The sequence below is a fragment of the Tasmannia lanceolata genome, unplaced genomic scaffold (genome assembly GCF_043159265.1).
Source record: "Tasmannia lanceolata isolate RefF3 unplaced genomic scaffold, GAP_Taslan_0.1 ptg000090l, whole genome shotgun sequence".
Taxonomy (NCBI): Eukaryota; Viridiplantae; Streptophyta; class Magnoliopsida; order Canellales; family Winteraceae; genus Tasmannia; species Tasmannia lanceolata.
Window position 1 is genome coordinate 155,724 of NW_027518767.1, and position 22,872 is coordinate 178,595.

The 22,872-nt window shown below is 39.0% G+C and overlaps 3 protein-coding genes across 4 annotated transcripts; 1 reads left to right on the plus strand and 2 right to left on the minus strand.

Moving 5' to 3' along the window:
* The first annotated feature begins 1,799 nt into the window (after positions 1-1,799).
* Positions 1,800-2,811, plus strand: LOC143865523 (3'-5' exonuclease-like). The gene has a single exon (XM_077375843.1). It carries the CDS (start codon positions 1,864-1,866, stop codon positions 2,503-2,505), a length of 642 nt encoding a protein of 213 aa, XP_077231958.1. The 5' UTR covers positions 1,800-1,863; the 3' UTR covers positions 2,506-2,811.
* A 9,224-nt stretch (positions 2,812-12,035) lies between these two features.
* LOC143865547 (putative WRKY transcription factor 48) lies at positions 12,036-13,370 on the minus strand. Of its 2 annotated transcripts, none has more exons than XM_077375867.1 (3): positions 12,968-13,370; positions 12,656-12,799; positions 12,036-12,579 (listed from the first exon to the last, which is right to left on the minus strand). In XM_077375867.1, exons 1-3 carry the CDS (start codon positions 13,285-13,287, stop codon positions 12,177-12,179), a joined length of 867 nt encoding a protein of 288 aa, XP_077231982.1. In that variant the 5' UTR covers positions 13,288-13,370; the 3' UTR covers positions 12,036-12,176. The 2 variants fall into 2 exon arrangements, with proteins under 2 accessions (XP_077231982.1, XP_077231983.1); XM_077375868.1 differs by having other exon boundaries at positions 12,036-12,543; positions 12,968-13,368.
* A 3,487-nt stretch (positions 13,371-16,857) lies between these two features.
* LOC143865526 (transcription factor UPBEAT1-like) lies at positions 16,858-17,921 on the minus strand. Its single transcript, XM_077375847.1, has 2 exons — positions 17,640-17,921; positions 16,858-16,896 (listed from the first exon to the last, which is right to left on the minus strand). Exons 1-2 carry the CDS (start codon positions 17,919-17,921, stop codon positions 16,858-16,860), a joined length of 321 nt encoding a protein of 106 aa, XP_077231962.1.
* Positions 17,922-22,872: the final 4,951 nt, after the last annotated feature.

A 22,872-nucleotide genomic window follows, 5' to 3' on the forward strand; every position in this document is an offset into this window, starting at 1 on the left:
GCACCTCCTTAGGATAATTCACACTCCTCTAAAGGAGGGGATGTCACTACTACGTAGGGGTGCAACTTGGGTCGGGTTGAGGCCAACTCGACCTGAGGAACCCTTTTCCCAACCTGAACCCGACCGGACCCGATCCAATTTCCAACCCGACGAGGTTCAACTCGACCCGACCCAGGAACCCTTTTTTTCCAACATGAATTCAACCTGACCCAAGTTCAACCCGACACAACCAAAGCTTTTAAGCTTACAAATAAAAAAGTTCAGGTTTCACTAGGGCAATCCTCAACCCGAACCCCACCCGAACTTGAACCTGACAAGAGTTACACCCATATAGGTACAGTGGTGCGAATTATCCTAGAGGGGGTGCGAATTTATCATTGCCCAATATTTATTCATTTCTCATGTGTCATGTGTAGATAACAAAATAAAATAGAATTGTAAGATAAAACATAAAGCCCCTTCGGCAACAAAACCCTCATTCTTGAGTTGCGATGGCTACAATCAACGGCCTATCACTAATATTACAGGCCTCCTCCTCCTCCTCCTCCTCTGCTTCTTTATTCCCTTCTCCTAAAACCCTCCATCTTCCTCCCTTCTTATCCTCCTCCCATTCCATCTACACCTCCACTTTTCTTTCCATCCGAGCAAAGCCTAATTCCAGGAGATTCTCCTCCTTTTCCATCGTTTCCTCCCTCCGGAAGCTCTCGGAAATGGAACTCGTTTCCATTCCGGTAGGTAATTTCCCGTCAGATGCCGGAGTCTATGCTATCTACGACAAGAACGACGATCTCCAATTCGTCGGAATATTCAGAATGCTTTGGTGGGATTCAATAAATTTGAAATAATTCCAACCAAAGCATTTGAAAAGATTCCAAAATGAAAAAGTGAAGGGAACTTGCACAACTCTCAAGACTTTAATTTTTTCCTTCAAATTAATAGAGGGAACCTTGCACAAGTCTCATAACTTTGATTTCTCCCTTCAAAATATATTATTATAATATAGTATAATTTAAATTACAAATACATTATTAGTAATATACTATAATTTATAATATATAACAGACTCAACCTGAACCTAACCCCAACTCAACCCAACCCGATTTGGAGGCGGGTTGAGTTAGGGTTGACATCCTCAACCCGAGGCTTGGGTTGGGTTAGGGTTGAGAGAATGCTATCTCTGGTTGGGTTACGGTTGGCCTCAACCCGACCCGAGTTGCACCTCAATTTAGGTATGGGGCCCAACACTTACTATGCAGTAGGTGGGGTAATATTCTCCATCTACCATCATCATTATAGCCTACGAGTATGGTTATGTTTCAAGAGTGCTACTAAAAAGAGACCATGCAGCAAATCCCCCCACATGCCACATGGCATTAGAGGGGTGGGTTTTGGGCCCAACACTTACTATGCAGTAGGTGGGGTAATATTCTCTATGTGCCATCATTATAGCCTATCAGTATGGTTATTTTCAAGAGTGGTACTAAAAAAGAGACCGTGCAGTAAATCCCCACATGCCAAATGGCATGAGAGGGGGTGGGTTTTGGCTTGGCATTTTAAAGAAGGGTTTTGCTACGTTAAGGTGCATTGGGAATGATATTTTCCAATCACTTTACACACTGTGTGATAAAAATACTCATTTTCTGTGAATTTACTTTCAAAAGATGTGTAAAATATCATATCCTATGCACCATAACTAGCAGTTGTTTTTTTTAGAGGGGAACAATCCAAACGCAGCCTAAGAATAAAAACAAGCATTCAAAATTAAGAGGGGAACTTCCATGTATAAAGACTTCCGATTACGTTCTCTGTGACTCTGTTTTTGCCCTTGCCTCTGTCTCTCATCCTATACCCACACAAATCACCATGAATTCGAACATCAGCATCAGAGAACACCGCCATTGGCCTACCCACCGTACCTTCACAGTCAAATTCTTCGGAACACACATCCTCACCACCCTCACCCCCCGCCCCTCCATAGTCCGTAAATGGATTTACAAAATCCAACACCTCCATCGCTTCAGAAGAAACCGTCTCACAGTGGGCCTCGGCGTTCAATGGCGCCCCTCCTTCACCAAATCCTCCTCTAATCAGGCAGCCACATTACAACTCTGTGTGGGCCGATCTTGCCTCATCTTCCAACTCCTCCGCAACACTTCAACAATCCCCCGCTCCCTCGTCCGCTTCCTCGCCGATCCCCGTACCACTTTTGTCGGCGTCCGGAACTGGAACGATTCTCGTATGCTTCAGAGGGATTATGAGTTGAGAGTGTCCAAAGTTTTAGACCTAAGGGATGTGGCCACGGTCAGAATGGGTACGAAAAATGGAGCTTCGATGGAGCAGTTAGCTAGCATTGTTCTGAATACTCATGGTGTGAAGAAGCCTGGATGGATTGGTAGGAGCAATTGGGATGATTGGGATCTCAGTGAGATGCAGGTTCAATATGCTTGTGTGGATGCTTTTGTTTCTTTTGAGATTGGGAAGGTTCTCAAAGCATGGGACTATTGAGTTTTTGTTGCTCTTTCTTGATGGTGAAATTGGAGATTGGGTTTTTTGGAGCTTCTCCCATTTTGGAAGATATTTGGGCTTTCTCATTACTAGAAAAGAGGGGTTTACAACTTTTTGGGTGGATTCTCATGAATTTCTCAGATGGTGATTTTGGGTTTTTAGGAGTACCTACTCTGTGTAGGTTTCTTCTTTCCTCTGTAACCTTCCTGGGTAGGTGAGGTTTTGCATCAATGCACACACAACATACATACAATTTGAGCACGCATTTTACTTTTAGATTCAGTAATGATTAGTTATTAGCATGTTATACACGGGTGGATACATTGATTGAACTATGTACAATCATCTCTCTTGTAGTTATGTGTCGATGTTTTGGAATCTCAGGCACAAAAATTGGCCCTTAGTTGCAGATACTGTTATTTTAGTTTTATCTTATTTGCAAATAGGAGCACTAAGGCCTCTCTGGGAGGCCTTAGTGCTATTATAACCATTATTTGCAAATAATCATATTTAACTTCAAAATCACTTGCATATAACACTATGTTCAAATAATAGTTATAGGTATCCAAAGAGGCCCTAAGCTTTCAATGCTTGTGTTGAAATTGGGATATGGGGGCTTCCTTTGCCAATACTAGTAATCTGAATCTGTTTTGTTACTAACTACTGTATGCAAGTACAACTTTTATCGTGCTTTTCTTGTTTTTTATCCTCATTTCCTTAGAAGTCTTCCTATATGTATTCATATTACAGAGTGAAGGAGACTTTATCTCTCTACTTTGAAACCCCCATTTGGTGTACTGCCTCACAAAAATCTTCTCATTCAATTTATGCCTTGCATGGCAGAAGCTTGACTTGTGAATGGATATTTTAGAGAAAATGGATAAATAAGATTATATGAGGTTGGTTCATTATCGCAGTGTAGGCAAGACAGAGTGATCATGAAAATCCTTGGTCTATTCTCACATGAGAAGTTTCTCGCTACATTAGAAGTGAAGATAAGACAATGAGTTTTTATTTTTACTTAAACTTCCTTTATGTAGAGAAGCATGGAACCAATAGCAGCAATTTCAATCCTAAATACTTTCCTAACTGACAAGTGACAATTCTATTTAATAAGCTTATGGTCAATGCAAATTTCTGTTCATTGTATAGGATCCACATGCTTAATTGATTAAATAACAAATATACAATATGGAAACTACACTGAGTATGCTGATGATGTTTTTGAACTTGATTAGAAGCATGCTTAGGTGAATGGAGAAGCTGTACTCTTATTATTAATGGGATGTGTTATTCTATTTCTTTTGACTCTGCTTAAGGCAACCGACTGCCACATTGTAATCTTCATTGTTATTTTAATGTTTCTAGACATTGTTTGCAATGGGATTAGAGAATAATATTTAGCAAGTATTTGAGGAGAATCTGTTGAGAACTCTGTAACTAGTTCCTGATTTTCAGCACATCCAACTTTTCTTCTTGGTTTGTACTTGTGCGTTGTGATCTTTGTTTCCCAAAACATGCGCCACCTTTAGATGTCCTGCAATTTTATTTTTTTGTTGCATCTCTCAATGGTTAATTTCTTCTGTCAAGAAAGAGAGGGACTTCCAATTGCTATAAACTTTGCTTTCTTTGCCCCAATTTCACATTCTGGCCAATGGTACACACATGATAGAACAAGTGGATTTTCCATGTGCTTAGTCCAAAACATAGTCATGCAACAATAGTAGGAATGCAACAATTCTATAAAACTGGAACAAGAGAAAGTGCCTCTCCAAGCAAGTGCCTCCACAAAATATTAGTTTAGAATATATTTACAGCTAAAGTATTAAAACATAATTTAGAGTTAATATTATTATTATTATTATTATTTTCTGTTTTTGCTAGGTAAATATGCAAGATGTATTAAAATAAGAGAACACAGAAGAAGAGGGAACAAGGTGTTCTCTCAAGGGGGAGAAGAGAAAAGAGTCATGTTAAGGACTATATCCAAAGATCAATTAAAATGAGTGATAATTGTCAAGTTATTTCGTGGATAATGAACGCAAGTTAAGTCATTCGAAAATCAAGAATGGGTGAATTAGAATTGATCCCCCGTCCAGGTTGTCATCCAGATATTTCTAGGGAACCCCAAAATTTTTGTGTGGATGAGCTCTACATTAAACCTAATAACTGTGTCTGCAAGAACATCAATATCTTGATTTCATTCCCAGCTAATGTGAGGTTGTCCATGATACTTCATTTAGTAGCTTGAGAAAGCACCGCGTCAACTCCCTCCTAGTGTGGAGAGTTTTTCTGGAAGAATACCTTGAGACCTGCTAGAGTTGCATCTGAGCATAGCTGGTTGGAGATCAGATTCCTTGAACATATAAAGACTTGGAAACACGGGATATATTTGCACAATGGTTGGCCTGGATTGGAGCTGAATCCCTTGATAGAATTTATCAAACATATCACACATTGATCTCCAGCATTAAAGGCAGTGTTGCAGACACTTATCTTAATCGAACCATTATTCAGTTTCTTCCCAGTAGTTTCCAAATTTGTTGGGGCTTTAGGAAGCAGATAACATATTTTTATGGTGAATGATGGTTGGTGAAGAAGGAATCCATGAATTATATCCCTTTTAACGTATGCGATCCCGGATCCATTGCTTGGCTCTCTTATTGATAGAGAAGTATGGTGCGACATTAAGATGTTTGGCATTGTTTCGGACCATGCTTTCATCGAGTTTAATCTCTTCTTTGATTTAGTTTGATAACGGTTTAGAGATTGTATATCATAATGTAATTTCATGCCACACAAGGAGATATTAGACTTGAGAAAAAAGTTAACTCCCTGTTTCCTCATTTAGATGACTGTTACAATTTTGAAGGAAGCCTATTTCCAATATTTGGTCCAACAGGCAATTTGTCGAGGATTTCTTTGTAAGAATTAAGGATTTTCTTGGGGCTAACACTTTGTTCTAGATGTTGTTGATTCATTCAGTGATATGACCTCTTGATATGATTAGTTTCAATGCTGACCCATACAAATGCGACCTTCTTAGCTAACTTACCAGATATGATCATTTGGTTGGGAGATGGTGGGTAGACAATGATTCTAGTTTGTTCTAGGATACTATTGAAGCAAGCTAAGGCAAGTCTCTACATTTCCCTCCAAATGCGTGATTAGAGATTTTCAACATCCAGATGCCAAACCAGTTTATGCCCACGATTTTTGAATTGCCTCAAGGAAGATCAAGGCGAATGCATTCTGATTTTGGCCTTTAAACTCTTTTGGCCTTGCGGCAAGATTTTCATGCAGGTTTGAAAAATGGCACAACCCACAATTAATACAACATTAATTGAGTTAAATGTTGAAATTATGGATGGAATCATGTGACTGGAAGTTGGTGTCTGGTAACTAGGGGCAAGAGGAAATTTGGAAGCCCGAGCTTGGGCAGGAATGATATTTTGAAGATGGGAGAGCACATTGGGTAAAAGAATATTCCTTCTAAGATCCAAATTCTGATAATGAGTTGATTCTTATTGAAGAATGCAACCTTACCTTGCTTTCTCGATATTCCCAACACCATTGAATGACTTTTATTTCTTGGGAAAAATCTATGTACCTCCGAAGCAGTTAAAGAGGAATTTCCTGGCTAAAACTTGTGTGATGTTGTTTCATACGTTCTTAGAAGAAAAGAAAAGAAAAGAAAAAGAAGTAACAACAGAGCAGTGAAAAAACAAGCGCAATTAAGGCATTTGGACATTTAAAAAGACACTTGCCACTAATATCATCCATGTCGAATATGCTAGTGCCATTGGAGGTGAGGATTGATTCATTCAGTCCCATGGCTTGTAACTTCTTTTAATGGTATTATAGTAAAAACCATGTCATTGTGACTCGTCTCCCCCACACTATCAAAAGTATGATCGAGTCCCGTTGGAGGGCACTCCTGGCTAAGGTGGGTGGATGCCTCACCGTTGTACCTTGGGGATTTGCATTGTCATCGAGTGGTGTGCTTGCTAGACCTAGTAGGGAGCCATTCTCGTCAACGGATGACCGAGGATGACCTTTTATTGACTTAGTTCGTCAATAAAAATCATTGGTTTCCCCTCTAGTTCTTTTGCCTCTAGTTTTTGTGATCTTAGCTTTCCTTTTGTGCATACCTTGTAGAGCTAAAGCCTCCGCGAATATGCTAGGCTGATCACCTTGTCAAGGACTCAAGGAACAATTGCGAGTGCTGCACGAGCCAAGTCGAGAGACCATTGGTCTGTTATAGTTGGTATCATAAGCAAAGTTCCTTTACCCAATAAAGATAGAAGTGAACACACGCTAGAGGATGTCAAGGGATGAACCTCGACTACCTGCGCAACAACCTCAGTCTAGTATTTATTAATTGAACTATTACAACCGAATTCAAACTAAGATCGTGATGAAGGTCGGTTATAAAGATAGATGGAAAAGGTGGCATGTACCATGGTGGGAATAAGGAAGACAACTGCTATCAATGAAGCATGGTCCACCGCAAATGTCAATCGTTTTTGCAACGACTTCAATAGACAAGCAAGAGATGTCACTATCTTTCAAACGAAGGAAGAAGCCCCTCACATTGGTTAGGTCGGTTTGGTTTTTCTCCTTTTCGGTTCGGTTATTTTTTTTTTTTGGAAATTTGGTTATTCAGGTTCGGATTCTGTTATCACAAAAAAATAAAAATCGGTTAACCGAATAACTGAAATTATGGATAAAAATCATTATTTTTCCAAAAAAGTGTTATATGGGCACTCCTTAGGGTGATCAAAACCGTCCATTTGATTGACCACAACTTAATTAGGTTGTGCTCAAAAAATCATTTCGATAGGATGATCTAAACCGAGATTTTACTTTCTCCAACTATTCGGTTATAACCGATTTTTCCGGTTCGGTTTTTGGAAATTTCGGTTTCAGTTTCGGTTATCGAAATTTGATAATCGAAATTACTTCGGTTATCAAATTTCGGTCTATTCGGTTCGGTTATAACAGAACGAACACCCCTACCCTCACACATCCCGTTTATGAGTGATCACAGGCCCCCTTTAAGTAATTCCGTTATGTTGGAGTATTTCCACATCCTCCATTGTAGTGAAAATGCAATCCATTAAGAGGGAGAAATTTGTAAATTCATTTCCACGATCATGATAGCATTGTTCCAAGCATATTATGTTTTACAAGATCAAATTAGTGGAATTATCTATCTGAAAGAGATGGAATGATATAGTTGGGATACTCCCACAGTATTATCTCTTAACACCTCCCTCAAACTGATTGGGGGGACCACATTTAGTTTGGCTCTGAACCAAACAAACTGTTGTATAGAGAGGCCTTTAGTAAGTCCATCAATGAAGCAAATATGTAATGTGCTACGAGAAGTTCTTTCATGTACAAAGAGGTAGTTGAGCTCTATGTGATTCGTACATGCATGAAAGACCGGATTGGTGACAAGGTAGATGGCACTGACATTGTCACTGTGAAGTGTCGGGCAGCAAGGCTGGCATGGAATGCCTATATCTGATAGAAGCGCCTGAATCCAACATAAGTCAGCAACCTTAGTAGGTAGAGTGAGATACTCGGCCTTTGGGAAAGTAATTCCTTGCAACTTCTCTCAAATCTAACACCAATATCGCTTATGCCCCAGCCACAGCAACATGAATCAGTAATCTACGCTAAAACAGACCTTTGATTTAAGAGCCTGGGATCATCTGATCAAGTTGTTCTCAATGGAATTTGTTTTGTTTGGACTTACGTTTGCCGTTCAGATCAAAAGATCCGATCATGGAAATGGGGCATAAGTGGGGCCGAATAATTGTCTTTTAGGAATGAGTGTAGAACTGTCTTTCTTCTTCTTCCTTTTTTTTTAAGCGCCAAAAGTCTTTCTTTTTAGCATTTTCTTACGTGGAATTTTGCTGATTAGTCCCTACATGGCAAAATAATCGCTTAAAAGTCCCTAAGAAAAGCATATTATCCAAGAAGTCCTACTTTTACAAAATAATTGTTAAAAGGTCCCTGAAACTAACATACGTCAATTTTCTCCGTCTAAAATTTTAAAATGGCAATTTTACCCCCCAACTACTTTAATCGATTTTAGCCTATTTTGATTTCCCTTCCAATATTTTCAGAAATAAATTAGGAAATAGGCAAAAACAGTATCTCGTGCAATATTTTCGACAAAAATTCTTCAACAAAAAATCATTCGACAAGTTGTTAACATTTTTCATTGCAAAGTAAATGATATGACTTAGGTTAATTTAGATGAATTTTGTAATAAATTGAAAACCCGTCTCAAAAAATAAATAAATAAATAGGGTGGGTTGGAGTTATCTTTTCTACATGTGTAAATTAAGTAAGAAACTTTAAGAATATGTTTTCCTTTCAAACTTTTCCAGATAATTCATATCTTGGTTGGATTGCAAGAAAAATATTTCTGACGGAAAATTATTTCTTAGGAATTTTTTTTCTTTAATGATTTAAGGGGGGAATTTTTCTGATTAATTAGAGGGATAAAGTCAAAAATATTGGAAGAGATCCATTTTATTAAAAAAAAATTGGCTTAAATGTTAACAACTTTGTAGGATTTTACAAGATTTTTGTCGAAAATATTGGAAGAGATCCTATTTTCACCTATTTCATATTTATTTCTGAAAATATTGGAAAGGAAATAAAAAACGCTAAAATGGATTAACGGGTTGGGTGGGTTGGGGGGAGGGAAAATTTGCCATTTTAAAAATTTTAATGGAGAAAATCGACGTATGTTAGTTTTATGGACCTTTTAGCAATTATTCTTTAAAAGTAAGACTGTTTGGTTAATACGCTTTTGTTAGGGATTATTAAGCAATTCTTTTGCCATGTAGGGACTAATTAGCAAAAATCCCTATAATGAGTGTGTGTTTACTGTTTAGCTTTTCCAAATGCCCCAGTGATATATTTATATCTTATAGCACTGTATGCTGTACGTTGCAGATTAACTTTTTTTTTTGGTAGGTAAGCTGGGGTTAGGCAGGATGCCGACTAGATATATTAATGAGACATTAATCACTTGTCCTTTCTAATATGATTATATGGAGATTTGATGAAGGTCAATATCTATCTATTCTGAATTGACGAAAAAGTTGATACTTTTAATCGTTAGATTTGTTTATGCTGCCAAGGCATTTTATTGATTAATACTAGCTAATTAGGGGTGCAACCCAGCAGGGTTGGCTCGGGTTGAGTCCAACCCTTGCCCAGCTAGGGACGCAAAACCTCAACACTAACCCGACCCAACCCGAGCTTCGGCTCAGGAAGGTTCAACCATAAGCCAGCCCTTCTAACCCGTTTTCCCAAATCAGGCAGGGTTGGGTTGGATCAGATTGGGTTTGGGCTGGCCTGTTGCAAGTGGCAACAATAGATCGAAAAAAGAAATGCAAAAAAACTTAATCCTAAGATTTTGAAATTGTCATAAAACTAGGTAGACATGGTCGGATTCGGATGATGGTAGGGTTGCCCACGGCCTCCACACTAATCCAACTTGAAATTAAATCAGGTAGGCTTTTCCCAACCCATGCCGAAATTGAGTTGCATCCGTCGGGTTTGGGTTTAGCCAAACCCAAGTTGCCCCCCTTACTAATCTCCCATTTTTAAATAGGTGCTAAAAAGAAAGTCACCTTCATCGACTTCCTAAAATGACACTTTTTACGCCCTAATTTTGTCTCATTTCATTGTTCAGCTCTGTTGATCCAAACGACAATCATAAGTAATAAAAGTTAACTTTTTACTTGGTCACTCATATAAATATAAAGAATACACATTTTTTAAGAAGAATTTTGTACTGCATTCAACCTCTTCCAGTAAGAAATGTACTTGAAGATTGTGTACTTTAAACATGGTAGATAGATAGAGGTCACTGAAGCGGGCTCTACTTGGATAATGAAAGTTATTTAAAGTGGCTGAAGAAGTTTCAATGTGTTAGGCACAATTTGGTTGTGCTAACCACGTGCATTAATTTTGATGCAATTTGTGTTTAAAATGCAATTCAAAAAGGTCCAATAGAGACTAAATGAGTGGCCATCAAAATCAAATTGACCATTCAATATCCCTAATGCTTGAATCAGGAACTCACATTATCATCTTCACTGATAAGATTTGAATATTGTCTATTGAAGAAAACTAAAGTCAAATTTCTCTGGATAAACAATCATTTTGGATTCTACACACCAAGAGCATGGATATCAAGTTCAGAATACTTGAAACATAAGTTAATGAATTTAAAGACAAAAGAGGAAAACTCTACCTTTTCCTCTTCATCTGTTGTTCACTTGGCAGAACAATTAGCTGGACTTCCCTATTGATTGACATGAGAAGTTCTATGGCCTTACAGCCTCCAACAGAGAAATGGTCATTTTTTATCTTCTTACAACAAGGATGTATATGATTCTAAATTAATTGACCCGATGGGTGAGAAGAGAAGATGACATTTATCAAAAAGACATCTTCGGTCAATCAATATGCACACCCATAACTTCTCTGAAGGTATGCATGGGTTTTCAGCCATTAGAGACTTGTAAAGAGTATTTTGCTCACAATACATATATATTATGTTCTAATATGCATACCTGTTGGGACTCGGGTAGAACTCACCCTTAAAAGCTAGCCATTAAGGGAGGGTGCCCAAGCCCTTTTAAGCTCATCTACATCACTTTTATCTTTCCAATGTGGGATCTTTGCTTTCATGTGGAACCCCCAACAATACCTATGTTCTGATATTTGCGGTTTCACTTTGCCATTCATCCAACGTTGCTTCTCTGCATTGATTTCGGGTGCAATTCATGTCTAGCTAATTAGCATGCTATTTAAATATGGCCACCAATTCCTAGCAAAGGAAAGTTCACATTGTACAACGACCTAAAACCCTACAAATGCATAATACCATACTACTTCATCAACAACACGTAAAAGCCCATATCTCCACCAACATTTCTACTCCATTCTCTGCATCAAAGAAGGACTCAATTATTATCACCAAGAGGCAAGAATTCTCTCCCCACCATTCAATGAATGTAGGATATGGGCCAAAAGTAAGGAAAGGCCATAAATTCCATAACATATAAATAGAATAGTGGCAGTCTCTAGTTCTTCCGTGTTGCACTCTACAATGCACATTCCAACATACCCCCATTCAGTCAACATCAATTTTCCATCATCATCCAAGCCAATATTCCCAATATCATCTTAGGGTTTGCAGTTTCCAATAAATGGGTCATGAGAATTCCCAAAAACGAAAAAGAGGTGAAGAATACTACCAACTTGCACTAGAAGGATTCCCTAGATAGCTCCATGCAAAAGCCTAATTGCAGTCCCTGCCTTCCTTCATGAAGTTAAAGCATATGCCTTCAACCAAAACATATATACAGAACAAACAAACAAAAACAAAAAAGGCTGATGCCAGGAACCCTATAGGATAAAGAAACAAACCCTAGAGCTCCAAAATTGGAAAACTAAATAAAATGATAATAATAAATATAAACAGCCCAATTAACAAAAATAATATCCCCATTGAATAAACAGTCAGTTTAGAGCTAAAATTAGCAATTTTTTTGTACATGTGAAAAGGGTTTCTTCTCTAAATCGATTGCACAGAGTTAGCAATGAGAAGAAGTAGTACATACCCAATTTTTCTACTGGTCTCTCCTTACATCCGATGGAAGGATATCTTGAAGAAGCCCATGATCTCTAAGTAAAGAAACTGCAGAAGTGCAAAAACGTCGATCTTCAACTAAAGAAGTAGAAGAGCTAAAATTCAAAGTAGGTGGTAAGTTAAGAAAATAAGGAGGGTCCTGTGGTTGATGAGATTGGGTCATTTGCACCGGCAAAGGAAAACCACCAAAGTCCGGTCGAATTCCGACGGAGCTTCTCCGGGGCGTGACGGGGCTCGGATGCATGTGTTGCCCTTCGTAGGTCGTCATCACCACCGTTGGATCTTTATATGATCTCTCCACGCGCTTCTTAACACCACACATCAGACTGGTGCAACGATAGTAGCTTCTACAACAGCACAAAGCAATTGCAGTATGCAAGAACCTGAATTTCCCATTTTACCCTCCCTCACTCATACTATAAACTGTTGAGAAAAAAGAATGAGCAGTGATTTTTATACCTGGGAAAAGAGCTGTTCTTCACGGCTTTCTGTCCGTACTTTCTCCATCGATACCCATCTTCGAGATGATCGATCTGGCTCTTGGTCATGAACGCGAATCTCGGCTCTCTCTCCCTCTTGCGGATCTTCTGTTTTGGTTTCAGCCTAAAATAACAATAATAAAGAAAGTTAAAAATCAAAATTACAGAGCTCTGATCTGATATCTACAGCCTTATTTCTTCTCTTTTACTTTCTGGGTTCCTTGATATGCAACAAATTTAAATTCACGTAGAGAAAGATAGAGAGTAAGAGGTATTAAATGTAAAAACGCACAGTTTGTTTGGATTTTCCTGCTCTTCCTCTTCTGGCGCCGGTGCTTTTACTTGCTCATCGGCGGTGGTCTCCATTGACGACGACGAGATAGACAGGGAGTTTGGGGTGGCCGGGAAATGAGAAGGTGGTGGCAATGAGAAGTCGAATATAGAGGGATCCAAATCTTGAATCCCCAGCAATTCCATCAAACCTATTGAGCTGCTCCTCTCTAGTCCGGCCACATCAAAGACTCCAGAGAAGGGAAAATTCGTTGAGATCTGATCGGGAAAAGATGAGACTCTTGCACTATTCTCTGTCTTCATCTCTTCACTCCTCTCCATCCAATTCAAAACTTTGATTCCATGAAATCTCTCTCTCTCTCTCTCTCTCTGTTTTTGTGAGATGGGTTGGTCGATGCATTCATATGTTGATATTTGACTGGATACCGTATAGTGTGAACGCTCATACGTACACGTGGCAGATTTACGGCGGAAAGATAGAAAATTTTGTATTTCTCTTTCATGCTTCTGTGCATGTGATTCCTTCGGGAAACGCTCTCCTTTTTTCTTTCTTGCGGCTCAAGAAGGGCTGGTGGGATTTTTAAAAGTGTATTGACAAAAAGGTCCTCACATTAACAATTTTATGGACACAGTGACCCATGGTGAGCGAAAAACTACCCCTACGAAAAGCCAGTTGATAGTTATAAATAGAGGGTACTTACATAGTTCTTGTAGCTAGAAAGAGAGAGATTAAATTCTCTGGATAACCAACTGAGTGACATGTGTTCTGTGGTGGTGGGTCGTTGATTTGATAGGCCTTCACAGCATGGCCAAGTAGGTCCATGCTACACTGAACAATGATCTAGTTCACAAGATTAAGGCATGCAAAAAAACAAAGGCTTAAGAAGATCTTCAAGGATGTCTTTTTCATCATACTTAAATCAATGTCTAAGACTATGAGAGACAACTTCTCTCTCACACTATTTTAATTACCGTCAACCCTTTTCCATCCATTCACTACCTAATAATTATTCTAAGCATTCAAAGAGACCCACTAGTCCATATATAATGGAGTTCAATTCGATCTTAAGAAGATTTGAAGTCGGCCAAGTAGTAGATCCAACATACACTTCAGTTTTCAATTGTCGAGTATACATATTTAAATTCCTTTTAGCAAGGCATACCAATTATACAATCGCATCGGCTTTGATTGATCTGTCTGAACCTCCCATTAGATAGATCACGCTTTTGATTACTTATGGCGAGAGAAGAAAAGGGAAATGATATATCCGCCCCTTCTGATCACCAGGAACACCTCCCTTTTGATCAATGACTAAAGAGTGGCTGTTGTACTTATGTTAGAAGAATTCAATGCCCTGACAGGAGGCGGTGTTCCTGGTAATCAAAAGGGGCGGATATATCACTTCCCATAGAAAATCCAATAATTTATATGTAGTAGAACACAGACTGTCACAAAGCTACATGTAGACCTCAATCGAAGAACGAAGAAGTTAGAATTAGATATAATGGCGTAGTAGATAATGGAGATCCAAAGCAAACGTGGGACCCACTCTGCCTCATTTATAATGAGGTCGTTCAATCTCTGGGATTGGGTAGGAGATTACTAATTTTGAAGGGTTAGTTTTGGAGGGAAATTCTCAACAAACAGTCAGAGTTCTGAAAAAAAAATTAATTTAACAAACGGCATTGTGACACGTGTCAATATTAATTTAAGACGGTGATGGCGTGTGAAACAGAAAGTTTCGTGAATGTAAAACCGGTTCACACACGTGTGGTCCCGTCATCGATGCGTTTGCTCACACGATTTCCGCGTTCGCTTTCTTCCGACACGCCTACCAAAGCTTCAAACTGATTTTCCCCAAATTTGATTCCAAAAGCAAATACAAATACAAATACAAATAGGCCCCACAAAACTTTGTATGGTAAATTGGTAATGGAACCCCCTCCCTGTCTTTCTCTCTCTCTATTGACAACCTAGTAGGTCCCGCCATTGATTGATCAGAACCGTCTATTTATACCCATTGCTTTGGATCTTCAATGGCCCATCTCCCAATGTCCGTAAAAAACAAAGATGAACGTGGACCCACTTGCAAATTATTTCTCTTTCCAAGGAACCAACTTAGCAGGATACACGGGCTGGGTCGGTATCTCTGCGGAATTCCTGCCCAACCCGCACACGTGTAATCATATTATTCCTTCCCTCGGAAATCCCATCCGACGGCTAGGAATGCTTCTCGTATATCGAGAGAGTTACGCGGTTTCGGTATATTCCGCGTTTGCTTGATTTACGTGCAAAACCTCTCTCGACATTTTACGTGCAAAGCCTCCAAAAAAAACAATCTGTTTTTAAGAGTTGGAGGGGTTTTAAGATTTTTAAATTTTGTCATTAAAACTGTTGACTCCGTTACTTCGAGGATAAGTTTGGGAGCTCGAAAAGAGACAAAAAAAAAAGAGGTTTAAATAACATAAAAATTGTAGGCATTCAAAGTCAAGTGGAGGAAAAGCATTAGTTTTGACTGAGGTCACGAGTCGACTTGGGGTCGTATAGGAAACCAATATCCAGATATTTTAATTCGTTAGAGAATGGTACAATGAGAAACCTAATCGGGCCCACCTCATTACATTCGCGTCATCCAGATCCTGAAAAGAAAATTTTTTCCGGGAATCTGACGTGGCATTAGGAAAAGAAATTCAGGGAATCTGTGCAGGAAAAGGTTTTCCTGGACTGTTCACTTGCGCAGGAAAAGGTTTCCAGGGAAACTGCTTGCCCTTCTTTTTGCACTAGTTTTTCAGGAAAATGAAATCCGTGTGTTTTTGGTCGGAAATGAAACCCCTAAAGGATGGGAAAATGGGCATTTCCATGTCATTTTTTTGTTTTTTTGCAAATATTCCACATGTGTAATTCTATTTTCCCTGAAAAGCAAGTGAATACCAGAATTCTGTCTTGTCAAGGAAAAAAGAGGTTGTTTTCAAGGGATTTGCTTTCCAGGGAACGCAGGTGAACAGAGCCTTAATGGATTTCAAATTGATAGAAAAGTTTTCATCCATGCAAGTTCTTTGTCGCGACATCTAGATATCAGAGGCATTGTGGATGAATGATCCAAATCACACTATTATCATAGTCCGCTCGATCTAGTCAAGCTTTTTTTTTTTTTATGTATGGGTGCAACTTGAGTCGATAAGTTGACGTTGGGTTTTGAGGAGATTGTTTTGCTTGATCTCTACCTCGTGTGTTTTCAACTCTAAAAAAACCCCAGCCAGGGAAAATCAAGATATTAACATGCCTCTGTTTCTCGGTGGTTCTCCAATAGCTATGGGCATAAAGATTTGAACAATATATCCAATGTAGGGCTCTTCTTCTGAGTGTTAACTTACCAACTTCTCCAAAAGCTTAAGCAGAAACGAAAACAAACCTGACCACATTTTCCTTGGGATAGTGACCAAGAATCTTGGGAAAAAATCATTGAAGATAAGATGGAATCTGCCTCATAACAAGAAAAGGATGCACATTACCTCATTCCAGAAATTGCAATTTGCCAATAGAGAAATCTCTTTGCCCAGCAAAAATGCAACTGGGACTCAACTATGAGCTTCGTCGTCGAACCTCACAAGGACAAAGATGGAAACAACATCATCCGATTCGAGGAAGAAGAAATCTAAGGAGGCCGAAAACGAATGGAATAATTGCCTAGTTGGCTACTTCCTAGGCAGGCATCCATACTTCTTGGCCTTAATAGATAATCTCTTTAAGAAATGGAAACTTATGATTTTTTTTATTGGATGATCCTAACCCTCTAATCGGTTGAGAGACAACATATTCTCCTACATATCAAAAGATTTAGGATTACCTTATTATTTAATGATGCTTAAATATTGTTCTTTGGAGAGCTGCTAACTGTCACTCTCGAGGAGTGGGAATCTAATCTCTATCTATTGACAAAACATTATCATTTACTTGTCATGAAAAGACCGTTAACAAATTCCCTCTACTTTTCATAAATAGTTTACTTCCTCTCACCATAATCCTCACCTTTCTAAGCAAGGTGAGCTTAGAATGTCCCTGTTCAGTTCCTTCATAAGCATTCATCGATTCTTCATTGACTACTTTGTGATTCGATTACAAAATTAAGGCCATGTCCGGCAACCGGGATTTTTATTTTTTCACGATCAGTGTCTGCAAGTAGTGAAAGACCGGTAAGGGGGTTGGGAGAAGGAGAGAGATGTTAGAGGGCTGGTTTTTAGCCACATCGACACTAGCTTCCTGTATTTTGTTTCTTGACTTTTGGCCACTTCACCCGCCAAGCCCGGCAGCCCCTGTCTCACCACTTGGACACTCCAATTTATCATGAAAAGTAGTTCATGGTAGCCAAACGTGCCATAAGAGTGTTCGAAAGGCGGACAATTTTCTCAACTTTGCCCACTTACAATTCAGAACTTAGTTGTCAAATAAATGAATTTGACCCATTTGTCTCTTGATTTTTTTATGCCTTTTCCACAAATTAACAATGAAAAGTAAAAAAAAAACGACTAACACAAATTTTAGGGAGAAAATGTTGTCTTGGGAGGTGGAAATGAATCACATACAAACTTCCAAACCTCTTAATCAAATCACATGAAAAAATGGGGGTGAAAAATAAGTTTACAACGGTATTATTGATATGCATAACATTCACCTGAATTTCTAAACAGGCAATGTAATCAGTTGTCTCCTTGAAAAGCCCATCCAACTCCATTGACTTCCCATTTGGAACAAGGTTCTTAAGAGATTTAACCTTCTTCCCCACCCCACTACTATGCCTTCTAGAGCTTTCTAAAAGCATCCTCTTCATTAAAATCTTAGGCCTTTTGTTCCACCCAATGACTCCAGTATCCTTCTTGAGCCTTAGCTTCTTTTGTTGCCTTCTCCTCATGGATTGAAGTTCCAAAGCCTTGCTCGAAAGAGACCCACTTGGCATTTCCGTACCTTCTTGGCCCATCATGCCTTTCAAATCAAAGTCGGATAGGAAGGATAGTGAAATTTCAAGGGTGGTCCCAAGATGGCAACAAATGAGGAGTGAAAATTTAGGTTCATAACAAGTTTTAATCTTTTGAAAACCTCTAACCTAATTTTGTAGATCAAGGGATCAAGGAATGAATATTAAGCACACAAGTTAAATCCTAAGTGCAATGCAAATGTAGAGCAAAAGATAAGAGAGAGTGCACCCGAGATTTAAAGTGGTTCGGTCCTCAAAACGCGATGCCTACTCCACTCCACCAACCAAAACCATTGATGGCTTCACTAAGGATTCCTTTAATGGCGATGAATCAACCCAATTACAATTTGGTTCAGCTCCGCCTCGCAAGACTTGTCACGAATCGGAGAAAGCTCCGCGTCTCCTCGCACTCGCTCTTGGGATGGTTCCGCGTCCCCTTCGCACTAGCCCTCTAGGGATGGCTCCGCGTCCCTTCGCACTCACCCAAATACAATCTTAGAATAAGAAAGAAAGAACTAAAAAATCCCTCACAAGGGTTTACAACTTTGAATAAGATGTACAAATTGAGCCTATGATCCAAATCCTAATCTTAGAGGATGAGAGGCATAAATAAGCTTTGATTCACTCTTGGGATATTCAAGTAGAGTTTAAGAGTGTTAGGATTGATAGTTGGGAAGTTTGGAAAGTCCATATATATAGAAAAACCAAATATGACCGTTTGAGGGGCATAGTGGTAATTCTGGGAAAATTACCAACGGCTATTTTTCTTACCGTTGTAGTGTTCTCGGAGTTCCAAGAATTTCTCTCGGAGTTCCGGGAATACAAACAGAAGTTAGAAAATTTCTACTGGACCATTTCTCGGAGCTCCGAGGAATGTCTCGGAGTTCCGAGCTCGGAGCTCTGAGAATTTTCTCGGAGTTCCGAGAAGCCTAATAGCAGCAGTTTTTCAATTCTGTTTACTTGGGCTTCCATCGATGTCTTTGGCCTTCCGAATGTGGTTCAATGAGAGCTTCTTGGCCTCAATCCAAGCAATCTTGTCTTAGCACCAATATGATCTACAACTTAGACATTCAAACATATTAGTGATCTTAAATCACTTGTGTATTGGAATCATCAAAATAAGATGGGAATGCCAAGGTGGGAACCATTGGGCTTACAGATAGAAGAGAAATTCCCATTATTTTCAGGATTCAACACAAGACCCACTTCCCTTCAGAGCTTGAAAATCCATCCTTGGGTTGCTTAGGCACAAAACTCAATTGTCCAAACCTGTATAGATAGGGGCTCTTTATAGGTTTTTGAAAAATAAAGGGATCTAGACCAAAGTTACCGGGATCACCCTCTCACCCTTTGACCCGAGATCCGGGGTCGCCGACCTGAAACGTTGGTCGTTTGCAACCCGGATCACAAAAAATGGCGACCCGGGTAACCCACGTGAAAGGGTGAGATGCATATAGATAGAGGGAACACTTCGGTGGACTAGGAAAAGAGAGTTGCACAATAGTTTATTAGTTTGTTCATATTGTTTTGTTCTTTTTTCAGACCCGAGTAGTTATTTTCTGTTTGCTTTCATTTAAGATTGAGAATGCCATATATGTTGTTACTTAATTCAGTGATATTTGGAGATCTTCAAATTTTATATATTATGGATTGGATTGGAACTGGAATTTTCATTTTGAATATATATATGAATGGCATACATGAGGTTTTTGGTTTTGTTCATTAAATGTATGTAGTATGGACTATAGAATGATATTCTTGTAAAAATATATGAAATTATGTATACAGAGTACCAGATCAACCTAGATTTGCACTCAAAATTGACTCGCGAGCTAAAATAGCCAACTGATCTAACCTACCCTCATCGTACCGCGTACCGGGCTACCATCGTACCCCGTACCCGTTCCCGTACCGCGTACAGGAACAAACTGCGTTCCAGGTAACCTTGATCTAGACCGTTGAGGATGTTGGCCCACCCTCCATTTCAATAAGCTTGGCAAGAGTGGGAGACCAAAGTCTTCCTAGGCTTTTGCTTGTAGCTTTGGGCATGTTCTCTAAAATGCACATGCATTCACATGATTCCTTAAGACCCAACCTACTACTCTTTCTTTCTTTCTTCCCCATTGTTTCATCCCCTTCCTCATCAAAACACCCTGGATTATTGTTCCTTCCTCTTTACAAATTCATTGTATTTTATGCGAATTTGGTCCTTAATTTCCACATTCCAGCTCAATCAAACGTGACATGGGGTCACAAACTCCTCAATCCTCTGTGTTAGAAGACTAAAGGTTGAGGTTGTTTGTTTATATGTCCCCCCTAGGGGACCCAAGGGTAGTTTGAGATGATTTTGATTACATGTTCGTCAAGGTTTATAGCAACATAGAAAGGGAGATCCAGATCTTAATGTTGGGATACGGAAGAAGGTGTTCCCTTGAGATTCAATGAACTATGTCAGTATTTCTTCAAACGTGCTCCCAAATCATCGTCTAACTTGCCTGGTTCAAATTAGGCCACGATGCTACCAGATGCAGCCTAAACTACAAACATGCATCTTCCCTTGCTGAGAAGAATTAGGTAGATTAGGGAGGGATGAAGAGATCCAACAGTTGGACTCTTAGCATCCTAAGATTCATTTAGAAGTATGAAATCACATGTTCTTTGTCATTAATTATTTCTTTTTGGGAAATGATCAGAGTAGAATGATCACTAACACATGGAAACTATAATCTTCTAGTGTTAATGGTAAGAAATAATACATGGACTTTAATGAATGCCGTTAATCCAATGCATAATCACCGTTATCTCTTGCTCAAGCTGAGCCAAAATCCACCTTGTTGTCCACTCACGGCTAGAAAGAGATGCAAATCCTTCTGTCGATCACCAAGTTCTTACTGATGTGAGATGATGTTTTATTAGTTGTTGATAATTACTTTCTCCTGGCCCTAATGACCACATTAATCTAATGCTGAACCAACATTTTTTAGTTGAACTGTTTCCGAGTTTACTCGCCGAGTTCTAAGGGATGTGGGATTGCAAAATCTTTTATTATTATTATTTTTTTAAACTGGAATTTATTTCGACACCTTGAATTTTATTGATAATTAAGAAAAATAGTTACAAGAAGCGGACTTAGAACCTTGCCTCTTACCAAACAAGATATAAGAAGAGGAAAAAGTAAAACCCCTTTATGAAGAAAACATGCAATCTTGTGTGAATCTAAGGAATGCATAATTGTTCTCATATAACCGCTCCTCTAGAGTTCTTGGGGAGAGTAACCCAATCCCAAAAATTGAATTACGGTTGGTATCACAAGCATGATTGGTCAAGCTGTCCACGACAAGATTGCCTTCCCTGAAAATATGAGAAATATCAATATTCATAGTAGATAATATGTTCCTTACTTATCACCTAATAATGACAATTACTTGACATCTAATGAACTGCGCTAATCTAATCCGCAATTGGTGCTCCCTTCCATGCGAGCCAAACCAAATCTGACTCATCCTCTACTTAATCACGGTGGATGTTGGAGCACTAGATAGATATGTTAGCGTAGAACAGATCTTGATCCTTGGATTGGGTGTGTGGTAGATTAAGTAGTTTGGATATATTAGCAATTAAGCTATATTTTGTACTTAGGATTTCTATCTTTATCACTATTTCGGATTGTGTTTCTCATGCTATCTTAATCTCTTTGAGTGTTCTATGTAAACACGGCTAATTATAATCTATCAAGATTAAAAAAAGGAAAAATTGCAAATGGGGGACACCAAAATACGAGAATTGCCAACGGGGGACACCATTTTGAAAAATTGAGAGTTTGATATGATAACCCCATTTAGAGGGTTGATGACCCCCTTTTAGAGACTTGATAACCCCCATTTAGTCCCTCTCTAACAATTTTTCAAAATTGTGTCCCCCATTGGCAATTCTCGTATTTTGGTGTCCTCCATTTGCAATTTTTCCTTAAAAGAAAGCTTCCAATTCATCAAGTTATAGTTTTGGTTGATTGTTGACATCTGACGAGTTGACTCGTTGAGTTCTTAATCATGATTATAGATGTTTATATTAGGTACTAAGACATTTGTAAGACCATCTCAGATTTTTTATCTCGAATGCTTGAATTGATCCAGACCATAGAGTTGGGAAGGTTTGGTAGTGACCACCAGATGAATGGCCCGGATTGTCAAAGCTCCGTGCAACATATATGATGGGCTCGGTGAAGGAGAAAATGTACATCTTCACGCATGTATGAGAGATCAACACCTTTGATCTTGTAGGACATCATGAAGCATCCCACATGGTCTTGGTTCCATCTGAAAAGTCAAAAGCCACTGTTGTCGACTTGTGTTATTGGATTTTACAAGATAAAACCAGGATTTAGCTTATAAAATCTTGGTTTCAGCTTGTAGAATCAGGGATTTAGCTTATAAAATTCAGGATTTTACAATCCTGGATTATAAAATCCAAGTATCCAAACGGGTGCATTTCCAGTAGGCATCACAAGCTATTCTTCTGCGTGAATGCAGAGTGTTGTCTGGCAACTAACATGCTTTGCTTTATCAGTAATCAAAATCGCTGCGAAGTCAAGCCCATAAGAAGTCCAGACGATGGTGTCAATGGGCCTGACTTTTGGTTGAGCTCTTGAAATGGGCCAACTCAGCCCAGATCCATCACAAGGTAACTCCTTTTAGGGCTGGAATGCTCACAACGAACAATTTTGCTGATGGGCTGGACTTCTAACTCCTTTTAAGAGCCTCTTTTAAGCAAAGACTCATCAATCAGATATTCTCGAACTTCTTGTGTTCTTGGTTCTTCAAGATATACATGTTCCTCATTGATTTCAATTCAGTCGCTCTCGTGCTTAAATTCTGATGTATTGAAAGCTTTAATCCTAAAGTATCCTTTTGATAGCAAATGCACTCTCTCATGT

Bases quoted from the DNA above. Each gene is read 5' to 3' on its own strand.
- LOC143865523 (XM_077375843.1), top strand. From the start codon at position 1,864: ATGAATTCGAACATCAGCATCAGAGAACACCGCCATTGGCCTACCCAC.
- LOC143865547 (XM_077375867.1), bottom strand. From the start codon at position 13,287: ATGGAGAGGAGTGAAGAGATGAAGACAGAGAATAGTGCAAGAGTCTCA. The intron at 12,800-12,967 runs GTGCGTTTTTAC...TTGTTATTTTAG, and splicing joins CAGGAAAATCCAAACAAACT to GCTGAAACCAAAACAGAAGA. The intron at 12,580-12,655 runs GTATAAAAATCA...TGGGAAATTCAG, and splicing joins AAGAACAGCTCTTTTCCCAG to GTTCTTGCATACTGCAATTG.
- LOC143865526 (XM_077375847.1), bottom strand. From the start codon at position 17,921: ATGCCAAGTGGGTCTCTTTCGAGCAAGGCTTTGGAACTTCAATCCATG. The intron at 16,897-17,639 runs GTGAATGTTATG...TTTTGTCAATAG, and splicing joins TTGCCTGTTTAGAAATTCAG to ATAGAGATTAGATTCCCACT.